Here is a 26,153-nt window from a genome sequence, read left to right as displayed (position 1 = left end):
GACGCTCGGTGCCTTGTTCCGTATAGTATCTGAGAAGAAACTGTCCATCGTATCCGGAGAAATTGTGAGCCATCACCGTGGCATGCCGATGACAATCTCCGTAACGTTCGATGTCCTCTTGGCTCCACGTCTTGTCGATGGGATCTAAGACCCATTGGGCAAAATCGGCTAACGTGTTCGGTCCTCGAAAGATTTTTTCACGCCCTCCGGGAATCTTGCTCCAGTGAGGGCAATGACTGAAGATAGGTTCTTGAATGCACTTCTCGCACGCTCGATGAGCCACGCAGAAATTAGGAATGTGAATGCCGGTTTCTTGCATGCATTCGAAATCGTAAATGATGAAATTGCCTTTCTTCTTGTGACCGTCCTCTTTCTCTGGTGGGGGTTGGTATTTTTGCACGTAGCATTGGTGTTCCAAGTCCACGATGTGGTGACAAATGTGACATTTTTTCTTTCCTTGACATACGTGTGCCTTGGCAGTATTGGTACATATGCCTTGTCCACAGGTAGGGCACAATCTCAGCAGTTGACAAGCACATTTCTTCTGTGAACCTTGTGTCTTCAAATGTTGTTGGTAACAGGCAGGGCTGACAAACGTGCGCAGACAAGTTGAACAAGGCACTGGTTCTTCGCTCAGACAGGGTGGAGAGGCCAAACATCCTGGGCATTTCGATCCACAATGCTTGTGTTGCTCTCGATTGTTATAACCATAATCACATTTCTCACAATAATAACTGTATCCCAGGAATCCGGTGATACTGGTAATGGTATCGAAATGGTCATCGTGATAATAAAGATGAATGTATTTTCCGTCCTTAAAATTTTGGCCTCGAAACAACGGAGGTCCGCGCATTTCTTGAGGGTGCCCTTTCAAGGTGTAGCGTGGAGCTAGGACATCTTGCAATTTTTGCATCTCAGGAATGCCACAGGGTGTGTCTTTGGACAGGCCGGCTTGTTGCAACAGGAGTTCTGCTTCGTTTCGTTGTTTGGCTCGATAGGAACGTTGAATAGTGTTCCAAGTTCTTTTCCATTCTGCCGTGTCGTTCTTGTTGGCATAGGTTCGTCCCACCACGATGGCACGGGCTAAACACATCTGGTCATGAGTGTTGTTAATTCGGACGAGACTTGTTTTGGTGCTGCGAAGGTCGTTCACCAATAAGACCTTTTTGCGTACAGTCCCTTGAGGAAGAGAGACGTGTGCCATTTTCAGTGTGGCTTTACCATCGGTGATGTCAAACTGATCGTTAGATTGTTGTACGTGTTGAATCTTGTCCATGACTTTGGAAGGGGTTAGTTCTGCGGGTCTGCTAAACTCGATCCAAACAGGGGATTTCAAGCTGTCGTGATCTATGGATAGTGTCAAGCGATCGTCTTCTTTGGGTTGACATTGTCGCTTGAGTGCGGTGAGCAAAGAATCCCACATCTCGGTGATAAACCCTTCTGCTTTCTCCAATGGTACGTCAGCCTTGAAATCTTTAAACTTCACTGTGTAGGTGTAAGCCGTGGTTCTAAATTTTCTAGAGGAGCGCTTTTCCGTCTCTCGAATGGAATAGTACTTTTCTGAAAGTAAGTCCGGGTTCCCTTGGGCAGTCTCCCCTGTTGGTACATCCCAATGGATCGTTTTCTGAATTTCCGTCATGTTGAATCACTGTCGCATAGATTGACTGCACACAAGCGCTAGCGAATCTATATAGACCAACTGACGTCACAGACTACTCTCTTCGGATTGGATGCGGGCTGACTGAATTTTGTAACGCGTGTTCGGATTGGTGAATGAACTCAATCCGTTTCAATCCTTCCTCTACCTATAAATAAGCGCAGTTCAGTGCATTGATTCACCTGTTCTCGTCGCTTCAAGATGTGGACCGATGTGCAATCTTCTACGCTTGTGTCTTCCATGATGTTCCGGACGGACATACCCATGTATGTCCGATCCAAGTGGACCGTTGTCCACAGGACAGACACCAGTCTGTGGGTACGTAGGATCTACGTAGAAAGACAAGGATGCCTCAAAAGAGTCCTGATTTACGGTCCTACAGTGAGACGCAGCCTAAGGACAAGAAGAAGACCAATGCGGTGCCCTTTATGTTAATGGATACATTAACATAAACCCAAAGGCCCTTTTCAGGGCCACGCATATTACTCGAAAAGAGAATGACTTTTCAATTGCCTACCCTTTTTTTAAATTTTTAAAAAAAAAAAAAAAATCCCATGTTCAATTCCCTTTGTCCCTAAACAAGCCCAAACTCTATTCCCATGTTAAATTCCCCTTGTACGTAAAGTGGCCCACGATTTATTCCCATGTTAATTCCCCTTGTACGTAGATTTGCCCACGATTTTTCGCCATGTTAAATTTCCATTGTACGTAGATTTGCCCAGGGGGGTCTGTAATGCTAATTCCCATTGTACGTAGGGTGCCCCTATTCACTACTCATTTGGTATCTTGTTCTGCGTGGTATTTAAAAATAAATTGTCTATTGTATCCCTAGAAATTGTGAGCCTCGACTATAGCTTAGTAATGACAGTCCTTGCAACATTGGATGTACACTTCACTCCAAGTGTCCTCTGTAGAACCTGATATCCATTCTGCAAAATCGCAAAGAGTGTTGGATCCTCGAAATATTTCTACAGTTGGGACAATGAAAAAATGTAGGTTCTTGTACATACTTATTACAAGCACGATGCTCTACGGAAACAATAGGGACGTGCATGCCAGTCCATCGTGTACATTCAAAGTAAAAATGATAAATTAACTTGTTTCTTTTGTTCTTGTTCTGGTGGCCCTTTAAGTATTCCTTTTGTTCATTCTATTATTTTTAATGCAATATTGATGTTGAAATTCACGATTTCTTAAAACAAAACGGCATATTTTCTTCTCAGGATAAACGTGTTTCCTCGGATTGTTGGTTTCCTTAAGTGGAGTACAATAAATGCACAAACACTTCTCTTTTGTTGAACTTGTTTCATAAAATGTTGCTCCTAACAAGATGGATTGGCTAAGATTTGCTTGCACGGAGGGCAATGAATTCCTTACTTGATTTCAGGATGTTAAAGACCCACCACGTTTCTCCGTATTGAATGTGTTGATCTCGACTGCAAATACTTTGGTCACATTTCTCACAATAATAACTGTACCAATACAATTTGCTTGACACTGCTAAAATGCCTAACATGATCTCTTTAGAAATGGCTGCTTGCTGTAAAAAAGAGTTCTACCTCTCGTCTATGCCGAAGTCTGTCCGGTCGTCCAGTGTTCATTCATGATCTTTTAAATGTCTGCTATGTTATCCTTCTTGGCACACGTTCGACCCACGACGATGGCAAGGGCTAAACACATTGAATATAGCTAATTATCATGTTAGACAATACTGAGCTTGGCAATGCAAATTTCAAACAAAAATATCACTTTTCGAAAAATGTTACGTGGCTCATGTGAAGAGTAGTTTTTCTTTCTATCGGTCATGTTAAAGTCGTCATTGGATTGTTGGACGGCTTGAACTGGCCAATAATTTTGGAAGGTGTTAGTGGAACCGGTGTACTAAAACTCGATCCACAATGGAGACTTTAAAGCGTCGTGATTGATGGGGAAACTCAAACGATCGTCATCTTTCCCTTGTCATTGCCGTTTCAGTGTCTCCGACAATGAATCCCACAAATCTGCAATAAAAAAATAGTTGCTTTATCTGGGTCACTTGAGACTTAGAGCTTACCGTGTGCACATTAGTATTAGTTTTAAATTTCTTGACTCCCCTGGTCCTATGATAGAGATATGGAGTATTTGTTGGGCTCAGTTATGTCATCTTCGAAATAACTAGCAAGTACTTGTGTTAACACGTCACTTAGTGAATCAGGCAACATCGAAAGACGTTCCGTCGTCTCTTGGCTTCTACTGGTTACTCTCTGGAATAGTGTGATCGTTTTATCTTGATTGTTAATTCAGTTTTCTCACTATACATATCCCCATCTCTACCTATATTTGTGTTTATTACGTGCTTTTTTTTTTTTGTTGTTGAGTTTAATTATAGTGGCGTGCGCACAATTGTGCATGTGCTTTAGTTAATATTTGTAACAGTCAAAATTTCTGATTGTATAAAGCAATGTGTGTGTGTGAAATAAGCAAGAAATAACGATATGGAAACTTCTTATGTACAGAAGAACAAGGAACAACAACAGGTGACAACATGTTGGAGAAAAAAACCCTCTAAAATTCAGAAGTTAGATCTGTATGCATCCTACATTTCTGTGCTATTAAAACTTCTTAAACATTTCAAAGCGGAACGGAAGCACGAACTGTTTGTGTATTCAGTACACCCAAAATGGCGACGCCCTATCGGAGATTGTACTGTTTCCACCGTCTTATATCTTTAAATTCAAGCTGTAATATCACAAAACTGCATGCAGGCATTAGGTAGTAAATTGCTAACTAATTGTTTTACACACAGTTTGCCCAGCAACATACAGCCTTACAATGTATTTTCCTCAGTAACTTATACGTTGACGTCGAAAGTTTCCGAGTTTCCTGACAATAACCAATTTTCGTTGTAACTATACTGATGAAGCTAAGATTTATATATTATCACCGACTTCAGTTTATGATATTGAAGTGTATTTTAAAATTTATATTCGTTTGTTATGAAAAATGCATTCTATAAGTTGAAAGAAATGTAACAATTTGAGAAATCGTTCTTGATCAATGTTGTATCCCTAGTACTGCAGTATAACACGCCTCCCCTGTTATGTTTGTATTTGGCGTCGCCGTCTTGCCCTAAAATAATAGCGCTGTATAGCTTGTTCCTGAGTTGACAAACATCGGAATGACAAGTCAAATTTTCAGGAATATCTAACATTCTTGGCAGCTCATATTGACGTATTTCTACAAATTAAAGTCATATTGATTTAGACAGAATTTATTTACTATGATTCTTTTTTCTAATAAATTCAGATTCTCACACGAGAATATGGTTGTGTTTTCAAGTTCAGTTGAGCACCATTTCAGTTAGCTGGAATGCAGTGGTTGGGGGAATGTCAAAATAGGTTAAATGGATAAGTATCTTGAATAAAATGAAGCTATCTAAACATTTTCTTCATATTAATATACATTTATTTTTATTTGTTTTGTTAAAGAACATACTTCAGTTAATCCAGTTTCATCATTCATGGTTTCAGTTGCATTCCAGCAAATTGAAATGTAGGTAAATGTGGCCATTTGCTTGTGAAAAATTTGAATTGATTAGAAGAAAGAGATCAGAGTAAGTAAAGTCCATCTAATGCAATATGACTTTAATTTCTATAAAAGTATTGATATGGACTGTCAAGTGTTTGAGATATTCCTGAAAATTTTACAATGATAGTCAGCCTCGGAACACTCAGCACAAAACCATTATTTAGGCACTAAGATGGTGACCCAAAAACACATAAATATGGTGGATGTCTTACATTGCAGGACTATGTTTCATCCTAAACCTGCCATGGCTTTTGCACTTAATGTGAACTGTAACGCTTATATTATAATATTGTGCGAAATTACCATTTAAAGTGTCAAACTATATCTGCATAATTTATTTATAGTTTAAAAAAATATTTAAAAACTCAAAAAATTCATTGCCACCTGCAGTTTTACCAAGCATGTCAAAATTTATCTATTTCCTGATGTATATCCATGGTTCATGCCCCTTATATCAATGGCATGTAAGATTGGAATACAACAATTAGGTCAAGGTATATAAATCAGTTGTTCATGATGTCCCTGTATTATTAATATGTGCCTCTATAAAACACATCTCCCTTGATAACTCACACACATAAGTGTCCAAAAACACCACACTATAAGTGAGGGCATGAGTTACAGAGGGGCTTTCCAAAAATCTGCCAGAGAACTGCGGGGTTGAGAGGCTGTTAAGTGACTGAATCCTCCTTTTATAATCACATAGAAAATAATTGTCAATAAAGTGCTTTTTTTTATGAAGTTGTTCATTATTCTCTATAAATTAATTTATTTAAAAATGTCCAACATCTGAGCGATCAATAATCTGATTCTAACTGGTTACAACAACCAATATGGTATGCAAAAACATTCATGTGTTACGTCACGGTTTTTTGTTTTGTTAACTAGTCTGGTTCCCAGAGTGATATTCAATAGAATTTTGTGCAACAAGGAGTTACAAAGAAGGGCATCGGACTAACTGTTGATACACTACCAAACAAGATTCCTTTTTATCAAAAACATGTGATATTTATTTCGTGAGAAAATCGTCTTCATCATTGCAAGTAATAGTGAAACTTCTTATCATCCTTGAGGATATCTCTATGTGTGAATTCAGGAATTCTCTGAAACTTGTTATCTCCAAAGGTGTCCGTATCTGTGAAATGAAGCACTTTATTTTATGAAGCACACATTTTGCTTGGTTGCCTTGCTGTCTTTAATTACAGTTATGACTGAGTAGGTTAATTTTAGGTAGTTTATTTAGATTACATACACAATAACATTTATAACAGTCTTCAGTGATCAGCTGAAATGAGTTACCTGACATATGACATGGGCCACTCGTCCTTAAGCATGTAGGATTTGTATGCCTTCTAACTTTTTTTAAAATTCCACCTCCTTTATTTGATACAAAAGACATAATTAATGTATAACAGAAAAGAAGGCCTACTTTTTATTTAGTGCAACAATACAACAAATGCTTGCACTAGTCTGATATCAAAAGACAGTGGGCACTTACTAGGTTCTCAGAGGAATGCTCGCAGACATAGCTGTTACAGTAGATTGACATATTTTACATTTAATTTCTAGAGGACACATTGCATTTATGATGATTACACTTAAAAGGAACTAAAAGATAGACCTAGAACACAAATTTCATTTGATAAAAAAATTATTTAATTGGTATTTTTTTAATTAAAGTACTGCCTCCACTTGGCATAAGAGACATTTTCATTTATCAAAATTTCTTTGAATATCATTAATTGCGGTGTACTAAGAATGTCATTTGGAAAGAAATGTAACAAATTATATGACTTCTTATTAAAAGATGATATTTCATAATGTTGACTAAAATTTCCAGGTCTTATCTACCGTTTTTAACGATAAAACATGTGATATATCAGAGTTTCTGTTACCAATTTTGGTCACGATTTTTAAAAAATTCAACAAATAGGGATACATTTTTTGGTTTAAAAAATGGGATCCATGCCTTACCCAACATTATATGTGGGTTTGCAAGTTATCAAGGTGCAAATTATCGAGGTAGCTGTGTATATTTAATTTCTTGTCAAACTCATATTACCTGCAGTAAAATGCTTATAATTAATAATGACAAAAATATCAAAGAAAAATATATATTATTAATATTTTTCTTTCAAACTTTCAATAAAATTTTCTTTATAGATTTAGTGGATTTTTAAAAGATTATTTTCTTGTTATTTTATAACAAACATGTTTTCCTCTTGTATTAAAATATTTTGACGAAAAATTTCATTCTGTATACTTTTTCATTAGATTCATTATGCCTAACATGAAGTGCATATAATAGCAACCAAATTTTTGCATTGTGTCTGCTGTTTTTAAAGTATCTGTCATGGGTTTCCCACTAATAAAAAGGTAAAGAAAACCTATATGTGTCCCTGACTTGAATAGCTCACACTCACTCCAGGGTCACATACTTGTGGTAAATATGGCATCAGTAAAACTGGACATTTCCAATTTGTTTTATATCATTTGGATCATAGTTAATATTAAAATTTTATTTCATCAAATATTTCTTAATAGCATTTACTGTCACTGTCAATGAAAAGTATTGACCCAACTTATGACATGATTTCTAATTAGGCACATGAGGTTGCAAGAAACATGATGCACGAATCAGGGACAGGCACTAAGTTATTACAGTCATTGATATCCTCCACTTGCCTCAATTCATTCCATTAATTGAATTGTAGCACATTTATGATAATATTGCATGAAATTATTAAAATCGACATAGAAATTGTTCAACTTTATCTGCTTAATTTATTATTATTTGAAAAATGTTTATAAACTCTCAAATTTGTTTGCCATCTACCGCTTTTCCAAGTGTGTCAAAATGTTTCTATTTCCAGAAGTACATTCATGGTTTATACCCCTGAAATAAATGCCACCTGACATAAAATTGGGAATGTTACATTGGGGCAAGATATCCCTGTGCTATAAATATTTATATCTGTAATATATTTTATTTCTTTCAAATAAATATTAACTGCAAAAAACAGTTATAAATAATGATGGCAAAAAAAATAAAGGAAACAAATATGATGCTTTTGTAAATATTTTTTCTTTCAAGCTTTTGATAAAATGCCATATTTAAAGATGTAGTGAATTTTTGTATAAAAAAAAATTCCCATGCTATATCATAACAAAGATTTTTTTCCACTCATGTTAAAATATTTCTATGAAAAATTTCATTCTCTTTTGTTTTCCATTAGATTAATTTTTCCTAACATGATTTAAGAAGTGTACTATATAGTAAGCAAGTTCTTACATCACTTTTGCCATCACAAAAAAATCTCAATCATGGGTTTCCCGCTTATTACAAGGGAAATAAAATTAACATATGAACATCGGCCCTGATTTGAACAGCTAACACTCACTCTGGGGCCATAAACATGTGGCAGATATTGTATTAGTTAAATTAGGCATTTGCATTGGATTTTTTTTTTTTTCATTTGAATAGTAGCAAGTATTGCAATTTTGTTTCATCCGATATTTCTTAATCAGCACTTACTGCCACTGATAATAAAAGGCATTAACCAAGATGATGACATCAGGATCTCAAAACAAGCAAATGACGTCATGAGAAACATGGAGCATGAATCAAGATAGGTATGAAGTAGTTAGGATGGTCGACAATAATGTCCTGGAGTCATCAGTTTTAATGCACTTGAGCACTTTACCGTGACCTTTCTACAGTATGCTTCATTCAGATTGACATCCATTTTTTAGTTTGCAAAATAAATTCAGTTAGTTAAGCATGCATACAAAAAAATCAAGGATATATTTTGTATTTTTCTAGGTATGGTTACAACTATGCTAACCTTGTTGTAAAGTTCTTGTCTTGCATCATGCATTTTGCCACACTTCCGAAGAATCAACTTCTGTCTGTTACATCATTGTACTCATGGTTTACAGTTTTAAAATAATGGATAGCATCTTCAGCATCTTACTGATGGAAAAAAAAAAACGAGAATGAGTCCATTGGAGTTATTGATGTTTAACCCTTTATTGCATAATGACATTTTTTGACATCAACCCCTTTACTATGTAAAGATGCCATTTGATGCCTTTCATGACAAATCCATTAAGATAGGTACCCAGAAACTACCAATATGAATTATATATACTCAGGACTATCACTTGTATGGCTGAGAGATTGAATGTAGAAAATAAATATGAATTATGTGTACTCAGGACTATCACTTATATTGCTGAAAGATTGAATATAGAAAATAAATATTAATTATTATGTACTCATAACTATCACTTATATGGCTGAGAGATTGAATGTAGAAAATAAATATGAATTATTATGTACTCAGGACTATCACTTATATTGCTGAGAGATTGAATGTAGAAAATAAATATGAATTATTATGTACTCATAAGTATCACTTATATGGCTGAGAGATTGAATGTAGAAAATAAATATGAAGCAAATAATTTATTCATAGGATTAAAGCAGCTAACATTGTGTCCACCTTTTATAAACATGTTCTGCATCCATAGGTTTCTAAAGGAAGTCAGTTGAACTTCTGAATAGTACTGTTGAAGGATTTTTGATAACATAAACAATAATATGTCATTCTTTGAACTAGTTCAGTTTTATTGTTATTAACGTTTCACCACAAATAGTAATATTAGAGCAAACTTTATATGTTGGAAAAGGCTATATGCTAAAAAATAAGTTCCTGTGTTCGCTTCTTAATTTCATAACTGCCATTTTGAGCAAAAATATATGACAAAGAATCAGTCTAAAAAATATGGATTTTTGATATTTAAAAATAAATTTTTTTGCTAATTACAGTTCTAATCAGCACAAAAAATATACATGTCTGTTTGTAGAAACAAGAAAAAACCATTAGTCACATGGCTGAAAAATTCTGATCACTAATCAATAGTGCTTGTTATTGCATTAAAATACTTATAGAAACCTGTTTCAGTACTTTTAAATCTTAATTTATATCACATAATTTTTGTAAAATAATTATATTTCATAAGTTTTTAATTTGACAAGAAAGATGATACACAATAGCGAGCCGCTCGAGTGAATCAAGCACTTAGATTTCGAAAACCGTTAAAATTTTTAAATACTGTATACTAAATATTTCCCATTGGTACTGATTCCATGCTCAATTGCCACCCTCCACCTTTGTTTGATGAGCAAGGCATTGTATAGATAAAGACTTATCATGTGAATTGATGTGCAGACATTGCATATCTTTCATGTACTCAAGTCAGATTGTCATTTTAACTTGAAGATGTTAATATATTAAGTTTGAAAATGAAGTTTTTGTCAAAGTAATCCATGTGCTGGATGGTAGAAAAAGTAGTCATATCTTTGCAGCAAAAACCGAAGTTGCTCTTTGTGCAAGTTTTGTTAGTTTTTGTGCAAGTGTGACAGGTAATATTTGATATCTTTGAGTGAATTAAAGCTATATCTGATGAAAAATGTTCATCTTGGAAATGAGATATGAGTTACATCCCTTTTCATTAGAGTCAGGGTCATTCAGCATTTCAAACTTGACTGTAAAGAGAGGCAAAGTTTCAGTTCATAGGTCACAAAAATAGCCATATATGGCCTCTTGTGATTCCCAATTCATCAGAGGCCTCTCATGTAAGCCATATATGGCCTCTTGTGATTCCCCATTCATCAGAGGCCTCACATAAGCCATATATGTCCTCTTGTGATTCCCAATTCATCAGGGGCCTCTCACATAAGCCGTATATGGCCTCTTGTGATTCCCAATTCATCAGAGGCCAATTACATAAGCCATATATGTCCTCTTGTGATTCCCCATTCATCAGAGGCCTCTCACATAAGCCATATATGGCCTCTTGTGATTCCCAATTCATCAGAGGCCTCTCATATAAGCCATATATGGCCTCTTGTGATTCCCAATTCATCAGAGGCCTCTCACATAAGCCATATGTGACCTCTTTTGATTCCCAATTCATCAGAGGCCTCTTTCGTAAGCCAAACAGTCTGAGTGATCTGAGCAAGATCTTGATCCCGATGTTGTTTGAAATGTGTGATCAGCTGTTTCCAAACCTAATTATTACATGCTGACCTACCAAAGATTCCATCCTCTGTTTTAAGCTGCCAATCAATAGTGAAATTAGTGTTTTGTCATGGTGCACAAAACAAGGTAAGATCAGTGATTATTTTAAGTTGGTATTGATTTAATTTATATGATGTTATAAGGAAGGCATGATACAATAATCTTGTGTGAAACATGAACTTTGGAGAAAACATAAACATGTATTTTATAATTTTATTGAACAGTGCACATTCAACAGTCTTGATAAAATAATAATAATAATAATAATAATAATAATAATAATAATAAATGCATGGTATTTGCTCAAAAAAAAGCTTGAAAGATGAAACTATACAGATGTCACCTGTGTACAATGGCCAGTTGTGCCTTTTCCAATAGGTGGCCACTATTGACAGGATTATATATACAACTTACACATGTATATAGAGTACCTAGAGGTTTATATATACACATTTATACATGTATATAGAGTACCTACAGGTTTATATAGACACACTTATACATGTATATAGGGTACCTAGGGTGACATTTCTTCTTGATCGGTGTATTAGCTTTTTGATAGTAAAACAGTTGTGATTTGTAATAGTTTATACATTTCTAATGATTCATTGTTGTTATATTTTACAGAATTCATAAGTGTCCGGGAACAAGAGCTTTTTCAGTCAGTCAGTTCTTTCTAAAGAAGAAATCAGATAGTGCCAAGGTGACAGATGATGAAAGGCATGTTGAACCATGGACTATGCAGATTATTCCTTCATTTCTTTTGCTAGATTTTTTAAAATGTAACATGTTCTTTACATCGCAATTCTTTATTCAGTCTTTCTCTCTGGACTTGGATTTCAGTCACTTATCTGTCAAAAAAAACCATTTTCAGTTTCTTGAAGGTACAGTGTGACCCCGCTATAACTCTTTATAATTCTGAGTGAAAAGAAGAGGAATTTTACATACCATCCACACACAAATGTCAGTCTTTGTAAATATGGTAATTACTAGTGAGTGGCCGAAAATCTGATGAAAGATAGATTACAAGATAATGCCTCATCTGGTTGATCTCCATTACCAGAAATGTCAGCAAAAAGAAGCAGATATCTCACAACATAGAGTACTCATGCTACATGTCAAGACAAGTGAATTATGAAATAACAATGCACTGTTCTAGATGGTTTGTCAGTATGGACAAAGAATTTTTTTATGTAACAATAGATAAATTTCAGTGCATTTTATATCCAGTTTCTGGCTTCCATTCATGGGGCCTCTGAATTTCTCCACTCCAAACCAATGGTTGTATATACAAGTTAAACAGCCAACAATGTTTCCAATAAAAATAAATTGCCAGATGGTATATTTTGCCACCGGTAAGGAAAAAAGTCCAAGTATGTGACATTGGTGAAGCCTACCCAATCCCAGAATAAACTTTTTTTACTTTTTTTTGTACTTTTAAGAAGAAGAAAATACTTTTTCGGGTACCAGAAAAATACATATAAAATTTCAGGAGTCACGCCACGATTGTCTTGTAATATTCATACATGATCTCTTCCCCAAAATGATAATAAACTTTTTACGATTTTTATTGCATTCTTTAAAGAAAGACCATTTTTTCGTGTATGAGAAAAATACATGTACATGAAATTTCGGGAGCCACACCATGACCATGTTATATCTGAATTCGTGTTATAATGGAGTGTGCTATAGTGGAGTCACAATGGATTTTTGTTTGGAAAGATTTAAACTATGTTATTGCCTGTACATCAATGTTTTGGCTTGTGTGCAGGTTTCTCATCACTCCACTTTGATTATAATTAGGTTATGAGAGATTATCAGATAGAAGCTTTACAAAATTCCAATTTGATTATAATTAGATTATGAGAGATTATCAGATAGAAGCTTTACAAAATTCCAATTTGATTATAATTAGATTATGAGAGATTATCAGATAGAAGCTTTACAAAATTCCACTTTGATCATAATTAGATTATGAGAGATTATCAGATAGAAGCTTTACAAAATTCCACTTTGATCATAATTAGATTATGAGAGATTATCAGATAGAAGCTTTACAAAATTCCACTTTGATCATAATTAGATTATGAGAGATTATCAGATAAGAATCCTTACATAACTCCACTTCAGTCATAGTTAGATCTTGAGACATTATCATATAAAATATTTACATATTTTATCATTGAAACCTAAATGCAATATACACAGTTTTTGTGAAATTTTGATAATATTTTGCATATCGAAGTAAATTAGTTGAGGACAAAATCCTAGTGGTCTTATTCTTATATTTGGCTGTTGTTATCGCAGAAACCAGTAATATAATGTAAACATACATTTGTTTTAAAGGTATAGATATGTGTAGTACAAAGAACACAGGTAAATATTTCCTTGCTAAATACTGTATATATATAATTTTATAAGGTGGATGTAACTGAAAACATCATAGATTCAAATGTGGTGTCACGTAATGTCCTAGCAGATTATGGTCATAGTTTTTTGTTCTACTGATTACTCCTAACAGATTGTATCGACCCAGATCTGCCATCACATTATGCAGTTTTGCAGTTAGACTCATAAATGAACTGCATTCAGTTGAACAAAATGACTCTTTTTTGCAGAGGTGGATTGGACAAGAAGATGGTTGTTGCAGCAAAATCTGTAGCCTCTGCTTTGCCAGGAGATAAAAAGTTGATAGAGTCTGATCTATTGCAGAAATTAAGAGCTGCAGCTAAACTTTCTCAGAGTCAAAAGAGTGGGCAAGCTCCTAAGTCAAAAGAAGATACTGGGTAAGAATAACTGTTATATAGGATGTTGTAGTTCAAGATGAAAGGCTTGAACGACAAACTTTTTATTTTAAGCCAATTTAAATTAAATTTACTTTGTATAGCTAGTTCCAATGATGAACTGAAAATCACCAAACTTTGCAACATTAGAAAGCAAGCTAATTTTCGATACATTGTTATGCTTGCAAAAATTTTACACGATGAAAAGATTCACAGAATTGGAATGACTCTAAAATACTTTGATTTATGATATCTTGAGTATGCTTAAGGCACAGGTGGCAGGATTAGTAGAGGATGCTAGGAAACCTCAGCAATAACTTTGAGTGATTGAAAACCAGCCTTTTGACCTTTTGAGTTCTGTGGATTGAGCAGTGAACCATAATCATATTTCTCCTTTGAATACAGTCCCTGTTTACATGAAACATTAGGGATATAAATCTGCTACCTCCCACATCCAGCCCTACTATAAGATGACATTTCATCTTTTATGTCTATATCTTGTAGACAAAGGGCAATAAATCTTGTCCATTACCTCCCCTCATCATTTCTAGATGTTGCTAGCTTTTAAGCTTGGTTCCATACACAATATAGTACAGAATAAGCCTCCTATGAAGTCTTTGTGTGTGAAATTCAAGCCATCCATTCCAAAATTTTGATTTATTTCGATGGTGGTTTAGATTAATGTTTTTTAATTTGGCAGATAGTTTGTCAAATTTATAATTTTCTTGGACTAGGTAAATTTTAGACCACATGGTACAACACTCTCATTGATGCATGATTTTCAAGTGTTTGTACTTGCCATACTCGGACCTGCCAGCCCTTATGATTTTGGCTTAAGTCTTTTAAAAAAGACCCTTAAATTACAGACCTGCCAACCCTTAAGATTTTGCCTTAAGTTTTACGAAAATGACCCTTAAAATACAGACTTAGGAATGAAAGGAAAAACTTCGGAAATATGATAGTTGCGGTAAAATCCAGATAATTGGGTTGTCCGTGTTTGATTTGGATCTGGGTTTCACATTAGCTTTAGTGGAATTAGTAAGAGAACCAGACTAACTTTATAGTAGTACATTAGACTCTTTAAACTGCACTTAATTTTCTATGCTATGCATCTGCATGATCAAATTGTTGATTATATAATTTTTTTAAAAATGGTGTCCAGCTACCAATACATGTTAAAGAAGAAAGGAAAAAATAAGCTTCTTAAAAACGTTTTAATAATCAGTAAAGAAGAATGAAAAGGAATACTCAAATTGTTCTGAATAAAATCAATAATGACATGATTCATGATACGCAGCCTGCAGTACAATACATATCGATACACATATGAACTTGATGGTCTTTCCATCTTTGGAAGGTAGGTGGTGTCCTTTCATGTATGTTGACATTCTTGGTTGTATTTGCAGTAAGCAGACTACAGATAGACATAGTTATCGTATATTTATATGCAATTCTTATAGATGAGAAGATATCAACAACACTTTAAAACAAATTACCTGTTGGTTGCAATGAGTTTTATCCATCGCTTTAGGCCATTTAATTGTGGCTCCATTTAACTTCTTTGTTTTGTACAACATGAATGATTTGAAGACATATTACCAATTTCATGTCTCAGTTATACTTGGAAGACATTATGATGTTATTTTCAAAACAGAAGAAATAATGCAATTTCCTCATGCAAAGAAAATCTCATCTTGAACAAATCTGGGCATTGAGAATAAGTTTGAATACCAACAAAATCTATCATATTTTATTTCCTGCAGATGGAAAAGACTGCTGCAGCCACAGGTACTTGTATGTGTTAGTGAAGAAGGAAAACAATTGCCTACACCCAGTCCTATTCTACAATTTTCTTTTAACTTAAACAAGGTGATAAACTTGAGCAGTTTGAAATCTGCCCCATTGCTCATTCTATGCTAATTTCAATTATTCCATCAGCACCTTCATTCATTGGTTAAATATCTCTGCATAAAAACAGAAATTCCAAATTTGTTTCCCGTGTACAGTTTAAGGAGAGATGATGACAGGATTTTATCTTAAAGGAAACCTCACCAATTATCAAAGAAAAAAAGAGGGGAGGAAGGTCATAGGTCAATATTTATCTAAACTTCAATATCTGTCTCTTTCTTCCTGCTCTACTTTCTTATAGCTCATCTGAAATCAAAATCTTTGACAGATGTCACCTCTAGTTGTATAGCATTAATCTGATAATTAGTTCTGAGCATACTCCTTTTCTTTGTATCAGTATTGTTCTGTGCTTCTTTCTGAAGTGGCATATACATAGGTAGCTTTGTCAGCTTGAATATGTTGGGAAACTGTTCCTTGTGACTGTATGTACAATTTTCCTGAGATCATTATCTTTTGGATACATCTGCTTCAAATTGGATTTTTCACTAACATAAACGTCCTTTGTTAAATCAGTAGTTTACTGACTACTATGCCAAATTTCTTATCTGTTCCATGATGCTTTATAATGGTATTTAGTCCATCAATGCTTGTGCAGACAGAGGTATTAAACTAAATATAAGTACTTCTTAATTGCATTTTTTAGCCATTATTTTATTCAAAATAACCGTTTTTGTAGCATATGATCCACAGGGTGAAAATTGAATAATTAAAAAAAATAAAATTGCGTTATACTTTTAAATTACCTAGACAATTTAATTAGGCTCAGTATTCTGCCCTTTGTACATGTTTGATTTTGAAATATCACTGAAAAGGGTCATGAAAGGGTCCATCCAGCATGTACATGTGACCAGTATTTAACACCTATTCAGGCTCAAAATTAACTCACTGGTGTCTCCATTAACACTTTCCCAGCTCCAATAATCTGATATACTTCATAACTTTAAAAATTATTGTCATCATCACTCTCATCAGCAAGTATTTAAAAATTATTGTCATCATCACTCTCATCAGCAAGTATTTGCTGAATGAAATCATAATGAACCACACCGAGAATCAGACATTTGGGGTTGTCTAGGTAGCCCGTATTTTAAACACACATTAGTAAAACTTTCTTCATGAATGGTTCAAACTAGACCATAATTTTTTTTCCTGGGCACATTGTTCTAATCAAATTTAGTTTCATAACAATTCATGTTGTGTTTGAAAAATCTAGATGTGAAACAATTGTTACCTGAAAAATGATGCCTTGACAAGAACAGTTAAATATAAATGTATACTTCACCGAGCACATTTTCATATGTGGGACTTTCATTGAATTTGCAGGAGTCTTTGCATTTCACTGCTCTTCAAGCATGCAAATTTTGCATGATTCACGCAATGGCATATCCTGACAACATCTCTCCACTTAAGTACTTGACATATCTAATGACTTTCCTGTGAAGTCTCTCTCTTTCTCTGCCAATACTTCCTGTTTGTCATGCAGAGAAAAAGCTACATTGATTTCTGATTGGTGTTTATTGTTTAACCTGGAGTGGAACAAGCAACAACAGCAAATGAGAATTCAATGTAACATATTTCAACTTGCAACCCAACTAGTAGCATAGTTTTCAAATCGACCAAAGTTGTCAAGATACAATTCAAAGTTGAAACTTCATGTGAAAATGGTATTAAATGATGAGTAAAGTGCTTAATTAAACATGCTGAACACGTTTGGAATGTATGGTGTATGTTGAACACGTTTGGAATGTATGGTGTATGTTGAACACGTTTGGAATGTATGGTGTATGTTGAACACATTTGGAATGTATGGTGTATGTTGAACACGTTTGGAATGTATGGTGTATGTTGAACACGTTTGGAATGTATGGTGTATGTTGAACACGTTTGGAATGTATGGTGTATGTTGAACACATTTGGAATGTATGGTGTATGTTGAACACATTTGGAATGTATGGTGTATGTTGAACACATTTGGAATGTATGGTGTATGTTGAACACATTTGGAATGTATGGTGTATGTTGAACACATTTGGAATGTATGGTGTATGATGAACACATTTGGAATGTATGGTGTATGTTGAACACATTTGGAATGTATGGTGTATGTTGAACACATTTGGAATGTATGGTGTATGTTGAACACATTTGGAATGTATGGTGTATGTTGAACACATTTGGAATGTATGGTGTATGTTGAACACGTTTGGAATGTATGGTGTATGTTGAACACATTTGGAATGTATGGTGTATGTTGAACACGTTTGGAATGTATGGTGTATGTTGAACACGTTTGGAATGTATGGTGTATGTTGAAAATACTTCTGGTTAAGATAATTTGCATGTCACTTTATGTTAACTTGCAGATGGCGAGTCAGTATTCTCAAATAATCATTTTCATTTTTACATGAGTGCCAGTGAATGCAAATGCTGTTTCAGATGGATTATAATTTTACAGAATAACAACTAATAATAATTATTCATGACTGCTGAAGGCTAAAATAACATGCATACAGTAAGTATCGTTTCGTGTTGATTCTCCATGTGTTGTATCAATATGTGTGTTGTTTCAGCAAATATATCGATGCATCAGTATATCGATGAATCATTTCACCCCATAGGTTTTCCAACTTGACGATAGCAGTACATGATATTTTGTTACACCTTACTGAAAACTGGTCAAACTGATGAATAAAACCCATCTGCCTTACTGAGACAATCTTTTTAGGGTTGGCAGGTCTGCATACTTAGTTCACACACTATTTATTTAGCTAATTATTTTCCAAGTTCTTAATACACTGATGTGTTCATTTATGTATTGTTTCTATTATTTTATCAGTTCAGAGACCTGTTTTCTAGCTGAATTAAATATAGGAAATTCAAAACAGCAGAAGACGTGCATGAGTTCTGCCTGTTTCACACCAATGTACTATTGGTGCATGACCTCTTTGACCTTGTGCAGCAACCTTCTAGAAATGAATGCGAGTATAAATGCCTTCCTGCTCTGGAAGTGAGCCCTGATTATGTCCGACAACTCCATCATTGTGACTTGCTTCCTCAAACAGGGAGGCACCAAATCGCATGATCTGTGTGTGTTGTTTTGGTAGTTTCTTTGTTGGCATTGCAGATCGACATGCAAATCAGGTACATTACATTCCCAGCAGACTCTATGTTCTGGCTGATGTTCCGCCCAGTCAAGGTCAGGTTATTCATATAGAAAGCTCCTTCAGCTCTCATCAGATTTATTCAGGCATCTGATAATCTACCTGTTTGCAACAAGATGGAACTGTAAGCTGCCCACCTTTGTCTCACCAGTCCCAGACTGAGAAGCTTGGGCCATGGAAGATCTGTGAATCAGTTCGGTGAAGTTATAGGACTTCACTTATTCAATTCCACCTGTCTTAGTACTGAAATTAATGCAGAAAATATGAAGTCAGAATTACTAGATAATTCTGAGAATTCACTTCAGATGGGAACAAATCCTGGGTCACTGATCTACTCAAGCTAGCGATAAACCTACCCAGAAAGATTACAGCCAAACCAAATCTAAAACATCTACTGTCACAGGTGTTTCACACCTGCCCAGACTGTTTTCTCTTTCATGCTTGGCTGTTGTTGCGACAGCCTTGCAAGAGAAAGTCTTCTCACCTTTGATTGTGGAGAGAATCTGAAGGTCATCCAGTCTGAAGGCTAATGAGGGAAAGTAGCATGTTTTCAGGGACTGTTGTCCCTTTGAGTGCCTTGATCCTTCAACTGGCCAACTTTTTTATCTGGCTCTGCAAGGCACCAATTATCATCAAATGCTACTGTCTCATGATACCTGACACATTAAGGCACCAATTATCATCAGATGCTACTGTCTCATGATACCTGACACATTAAGGCACCAATTATCTTCAGATGCTACTGTCTCATGATACCTGACACATTAAGGCACCAATTATCATCAGATGCTACTGTCTCATGACACCTGACACATTAAGGCACCAATTATCATCAGATGCTACTGTCTCATGACACCTGACACATTAAGGCACCAATTATCATCAGATGCTACTGTCTCATGACACCTGACACATTAAGGCACCAATTATCATCAGATGCTACTGTCTCATGACACCTGACACATTAAGGCACCAATTATCATCAGATGCTACTGTCTCATGACACCTGACACATTAAGGCACCAATTATCATCAAATGCTACTGTCTCATGACACCTGATACATTAAGGCACCAATTATCATCAAATGCTACTGTCTCATGACACCTGACACATTAAGGTACCAATTATCATCAAATGCTACTGTCTCGTGACACCTGACACATTAAGGCACCATAGCAGAGAAGATATCAGTCATGATAAAAATTGATCACACCTGCTTGCCAATTTTGATTTTGAATACACCACAATCTTTCACCCTATTTCCAAAATGGCATCTGTCCTGGTTCCTAACATGGCTAAACTTAGAGAAATTTTAGCCGTTAGATTGGACCTCACTTATGTTATGATACATAATCTGTTTCCTAAATGCTTTAGTTTCAACTTTCAGTTGACATGAACCATCTTCATTTCAGATCAAGTGGTTCAGTGATTCTGATAAAACAGGCTTTGTGAACAAGAACTGGTTACTGTCAATGATAGTCAGTGAGTCATCATACACTACCATTCATCTATAAATAGGTTGAGAGCAGGGCCTTACAAGATCCTGTTTGCTCTCTCAAGCACTACTTTAAACACAAAGAGACAAGTTGTGGCAACCACAGTCAGCTTTTTCCCTGTGGAGGTGAGAAAGTAGGATATCACCTCTCAAGCTCCATCTTAATGGTTTAAGTCGGTTTTATGCTTTGTGTGTTCTGATGTCTCAGAAGATCAGAATTGCTTCATGAGCATTTCAGATCATGAAGTTATGGCAACCTCTGCAGACCTCATGTTCAAATGTAACATTTCAGACTGAGGCATGCAGAGTCAGCCTCCTTTAATCTTTTTCTCAGGGATTTAGTGAGACAGAATCTGAATCAGGTGGGTCCTGTGGCTATAACCCAGACAACCACCAGACCTAATTAAACTTACACCTCTTCATTAAATTCACCAGTGAATTTTGACAGTAAGATGATTTCTGAGATTCGTCACTTAAAGACCCTCCCTTCCACCCCACTATGCAAGCATCCTCAGTGGTAGTTTGTACAAATTCTGAACTAGCAACACCTGGAGGAGGCAAAGGGAGGTAGTGGCAACAGTTACAGACATTTGTCTGTATGAGTTGCTTTCTTTTCCAAACTTTTGGGGAAACCTTGTTATGGCATTACAAGTAAAACTTGGTTTGTTACCAGATCCTTGTATGATAGATCCTATGGAACTATGAATTGGTTTGAATGAGACTATCATTTTATGTTGTAAGTGTTGTACAATTTTCTCTTTCTTTTCTATCCCACAAAATTAAAAATAAACAGATTTTGAGTAGGAAATCTCATCCGAAATCACTTAATACAAAGCTCATACATGAATCTGTAATTAGGTGATTAAGATGCAGTCTGCATATATCTGACTGTCCTTTCTTTATAATACCTTGAATCTGTAATTAGGTAATTAAGATGCCGTCTGCATATATCTGACTGTCCTGTCTTTACAATACCATGAATCTGTAATTAGGTAATTAAGATGCCGTCTGCATATATCTGACTGTCCTGTCTTTACAATACCATGAATCTGTAATTAGGTAATTAAGATGCCGTCTGCATATATCTGACTGTCCTGTCTTTACAATACCATGAATCTGTAATTGGGTAATTAAGATGCCGTCTGCATATATCTGACTGTCCTGTCTTTACAATACCATGAATCTGTAATTAGGTAATTAAGATGCCGTCTGCATATATCTGACTGTCCTGTCTGTACAATACCATGAATCTGTAATTAGGTAATTAAGATGCCGTCTGCATATATCTGACTGTCCTGTCTGTACAATACCATGAATCTGTAATTAGGTAATTAAGGTGCCGTCTGCATATATCTGACTGTCCTGTCTGTACAATACCATGAATCTGTAATTAGGTAATTAAGATGCCGTCTGCATATATCTGACTGTCCTGTCTGTACAATACCATGAATCTGTAATTAGGTAATTAAGATGCCGTCTGCATATATCTGACTGTCCTGTCTGTACAATACCATGAATCTGTAATTAGGTAATTAAGATGCCGTCTGCATATATCTGACTGTCCTGTCTTTACAATACCATGAATCTGTAATTAGGTAATTAAGATGCCGTCTGCATATATCTGACTGTCCTGTCTTTACAATACCATGAATCTGTAATTAGGTAATTAAGATGCCGTCTGCATATATCTGACTGTCCTGTCTTTACAAACCATGAATCTGTAATTAGGTAATTAAGATGCCGTCTGCATATATCTGACTGTCCTGTCTGTACAATACCATGAATCTGTAATTAGGTAATTAAGATGCCGTCTGCATATATCTGACTGTCCTGTCTTTACAAACCATGAATCTGTAATTAGGTAATTAAGATGCCGTCTGCATATATCTGACTGTCCTGTCTGTACAATACCATGAATCTGTAATTAGGTAATTAAGATGCCGTCTGCATATATCTGACTGTCCTGTCTTTACAAACCATGAATCTGTAATTAGGTAATTAAGATGCCGTCTGCATATATCTGACTGTCCTGTCTTTACAATTCCATGAAGCAAACATTAAGATAGTTCTCATTTAAAATGTTTTTTTTATCTGACTTTGGGGTGAATTGAATGATTTTTAATATTGGGATATATTTGCTTTAAATTACGATTATTAAATTGTATCTTTTTGTCAGAGATAAATTCGTAAGTGTCACTTTATGGTTTCATCGTTGGCAGTGTAAAAGGTGTGAAAATTGTATGGTAAGTTTGTGTATTCAAGTTTTTGCAGGTTATTTTACTTTTGAGGAGTGGATGCAGCATCACATGGAAGTAGGCGAGACACAAGGTATTACAGAATGTTTGTTGTATTGACCTCATAAACATAATCCGAAGGGATCCCTACTTGACATATGTGTAACAATCAAAAACTGTCATGTCAGGATTTTTCCTCTTCATTGTAAACCAAAAGCAAAGAACAGCATAAAAATCATAATATGCCAGGAACAACAGAACTCTAGATAAACTGTGTATTTGATTAATTTTTTGCAGATAAATTGACCAAAATGCAATATTTACTGTATTGAAACTCTGCTAAACAATGTAATTTCAAGTATTTAATTCAAAGTTGTCAGCATTTTTCTCCAGCTGGCAGAGTTATGGTTTTATTATGCTGCATTTGATAAATATGAACTGTACAAGCTCTGGATGATCTATGGTGCATTTGATAAATATGAACTGTACAAGCTCTGAATGATCTATGGTGCATTTGATAAATATGAACTGTACAAGCTCTGAATGATCTATGGTGCATTTGATAAATATGAACTGTACAAGCTCTGAATGATCTATGTTGCATTTGATAAATATGAACTGTACAAGCTCTGGATGATCTATGAAAATTTGAAACTTTAGTGTATTAGAATCCAGGTGAAAACACATAATAGAGCCATTTAATTGAGTGCACCTGTCAATAAGCTGTTGAACACATCCTTTGTGATGGCATATCAGGTGCTTATTGTTGCAGATGGGGCATTTGTTTTATATTAGGTTGTGCAGAAACCAGGTGACTGTGAACTTATTTTAGCCAATAGTGCCAGTTCCAGCTTCTTTCTTTTACACATCAATCTTTTTCTTTCCCCAAGGACTCTACTGAAGTCCATGAGAATAGTGATGTCTAACAAGGATGCTGAAAGGGAATGGAAAACCACAGAGAGAGGTATGACTATTAAGTTCAAGGGTGGATAAATGTGTGAATCAGTGTTCAAACTAGGAATTTTTCACATGACTGGGCAAGAGGGGCATCTTTTCTCAAACGTACACTTTTGTTAAATGAAGAAACATTATGTTGACTGAAGGACATATAACTATGGCAAAATGGGACTTTAATCTTACTTGGTGTGAAACAGAAACACATTCATTTGTTTACAAATCTAATGCACATAAAAATATCCTTAAATAATGATAAATTACAGAGTTTTAGTGAGCCAGGTTAATTATTTGGAGAGTCCGATGTAAGAGCCTTAAGAAGGGATAATGTTTACAGTGGGCCTTAAGATGGGGTAAGGATTACAGAGGGCCTTAAGAAGGGATAAGGTTTACAGAGGGCCTTAAGAAGGGGTAAGGATTAAAGAGTTAATGATTTGGAGATTCCGATGTGAGGGCTTTAAGAAGGGGTAAGGATTACAGAGGGCCTTAAGAAGGGGTAAGGATTAAAGAGTTAATGATTTGGAGTATCCGATATGAGGGCCTTAAGAAGGGTTAAAGATTACAGAGCATCCATCTGTTTCCAGTTAGGTGGAGCACTGGGGATGGATGGTTTGGTGGTTTGATGGATGGACAAATGAGATGGAGATGGAATGATTTATGTTTCAAATTTAAAAACAAACCTCATTATGTTAAACTTTGAGTTTAAAACTGTATGACAGAAACACAGTAATTCCTCTCTCCTTGCATCAGCAATTTAAGAATTGCCACCTATTAACACAAGATTTGTCAGATGTCCTTATGCTTTTTGGAACTAGTAATGACTGAATAGATGCAGGTATTCATTAGTAATCCAGATCTAGTTGAACTTCTTGCAAGTAAACTCGCATTGGATCAGGGTTGTGGACTGGTTTGTAACCTCTTAGTTTTGACTTGTTTTAATGTATGACTAATTTGTATTTAGGTTAATGACTGGTTTTGTAACGTCTTGGTTTTGACTTGTTTTAATGTGTGACTAATTGACTTGTTGTAATGTATGGCTAATTGACTTGTTTTAATGTGTGACTAATTTGTATTTAGGAGGCATAAGTGGAAAAAAATTGATCTTCGTTTGTAAAACATGTGTCCCCAATGCCAAAGGCAAAAACAGTCTTTAAAAAATTCTTTAAAATGTTTCAATTTGAAAAATTGACTGAAAAAATGCGTGAAAAATTAAACGGGTAATCTACATTTACTTAAACATATGCGTATTAAATTTGTATACTTCAACTGGTTTTTTATGAGCCGTTCTAATAAGACTTTCACCATAAAGTGTCCAAAATTGTTTTTAAAAAATGAAATGATGACATGAAAGTATCAGTTAGGTCATCTACCTATGGATACAAGCATGGCTTCTAAATTTAATTTGTCTTCCTCAAGTTAGATTTGCTTAATCATACTTGCTAGGCTTTTATCATGTTTAAATCCACTGCAAGTACAACTGCCTGAGACTACAATCTGTACCATTGCAAATATTGAAGGCTGGGCAGCCCACCTACAATCATCCTTTCGGGAAGTCGGTGTAAATGCTTATAATTGTTAATTATAATCTCAATATTAAGGCTTAATAGTGCCTTTGGATTAATTTCTCATTGGCTGATGGGGTTTTGACAGTTCTAGAAGAATTCAGTAACTTCCAATTGGTTGGGTTGGGTCACGTGAATAGGCAAATATGAGGCAAAATGAGTAGTAAGATCCATCACATAGTGTATGTATTGAAATAGAGTCACAAGAGAAGGTGTATATGAGGAAAGAACTGAGCAATCAGATTCATTCCTATTTTGGAGTCATCTTCATTTATTGTATTCCTGTGTCTCATGTTCTTAGATATTATTCAAGAGGAAAAACGTCTTTTTGACTGTTCAGTGGAAATAGAATTTGCTCATTATTTGGACTATAATATTCTCCACTTGTGAATTATTCGAGGGAGGTCTGGATGATGCCATCCTGATGTCACGATTCTTGGTGGACCAGTACGTGTCTGGTTTTGAAATTTATACTGAACTTTTCATTCATTTAGGACTTTCGTGGAGTTTTATGAGCATTTTTCTGGATTAACATAATAATGTAAGTTGCTCACACATTTTCATATATGACTTTGATAATTAAATTCCATGTCATATTCTTTAAAGCATGATGAAATCTTTCCAATGCCCCCTTGATCAGATTGGATGGAAGGTCAAAAAGTGTAAAGAACTTTATTAAGGATTTGACTGTAGTTTAGTCTTAATATTTTATAAAGGAATTGTACCTGGAAACCTTGTCAACAG

At 35.2% G+C, this 26,153-nt stretch overlaps 1 protein-coding gene across 1 annotated transcript in view; it reads left to right on the top strand.

The window, feature by feature from the left end:
* The first annotated feature begins 4,310 nt into the window (after positions 1-4,310).
* LOC149801061 (small ribosomal subunit protein mS31-like) overlaps positions 4,311-26,153 on the top strand; it is a 52,514-nt gene continuing 30,671 nt past the window's right edge. The window contains exons 1-4 of the mRNA XM_089955095.1: positions 4,311-4,408; positions 11,938-12,030; positions 13,929-14,096; positions 23,784-23,857. Of these exons, the coding sequence (XP_089811221.1) occupies positions 4,317-4,408; positions 11,938-12,030; positions 13,929-14,096; positions 23,784-23,857 (427 nt within the window). The 5' untranslated portion in view covers positions 4,311-4,316. The remainder of the gene's footprint in view (positions 4,409-11,937; positions 12,031-13,928; positions 14,097-23,783; positions 23,858-26,153) is intronic.

This window comes from Sinohyriopsis cumingii, chromosome 4 (assembly GCF_028554795.1).
Source record: "Sinohyriopsis cumingii isolate HCF-2022 chromosome 4, ASM2855479v2, whole genome shotgun sequence".
NCBI classification, from domain to species: Eukaryota; Metazoa; Mollusca; class Bivalvia; order Unionida; family Unionidae; genus Sinohyriopsis; species Sinohyriopsis cumingii.
The sequence above is the reverse complement of the archived record's forward strand: the minus strand, read 5'-3'. Positions and strand labels throughout refer to the sequence as shown.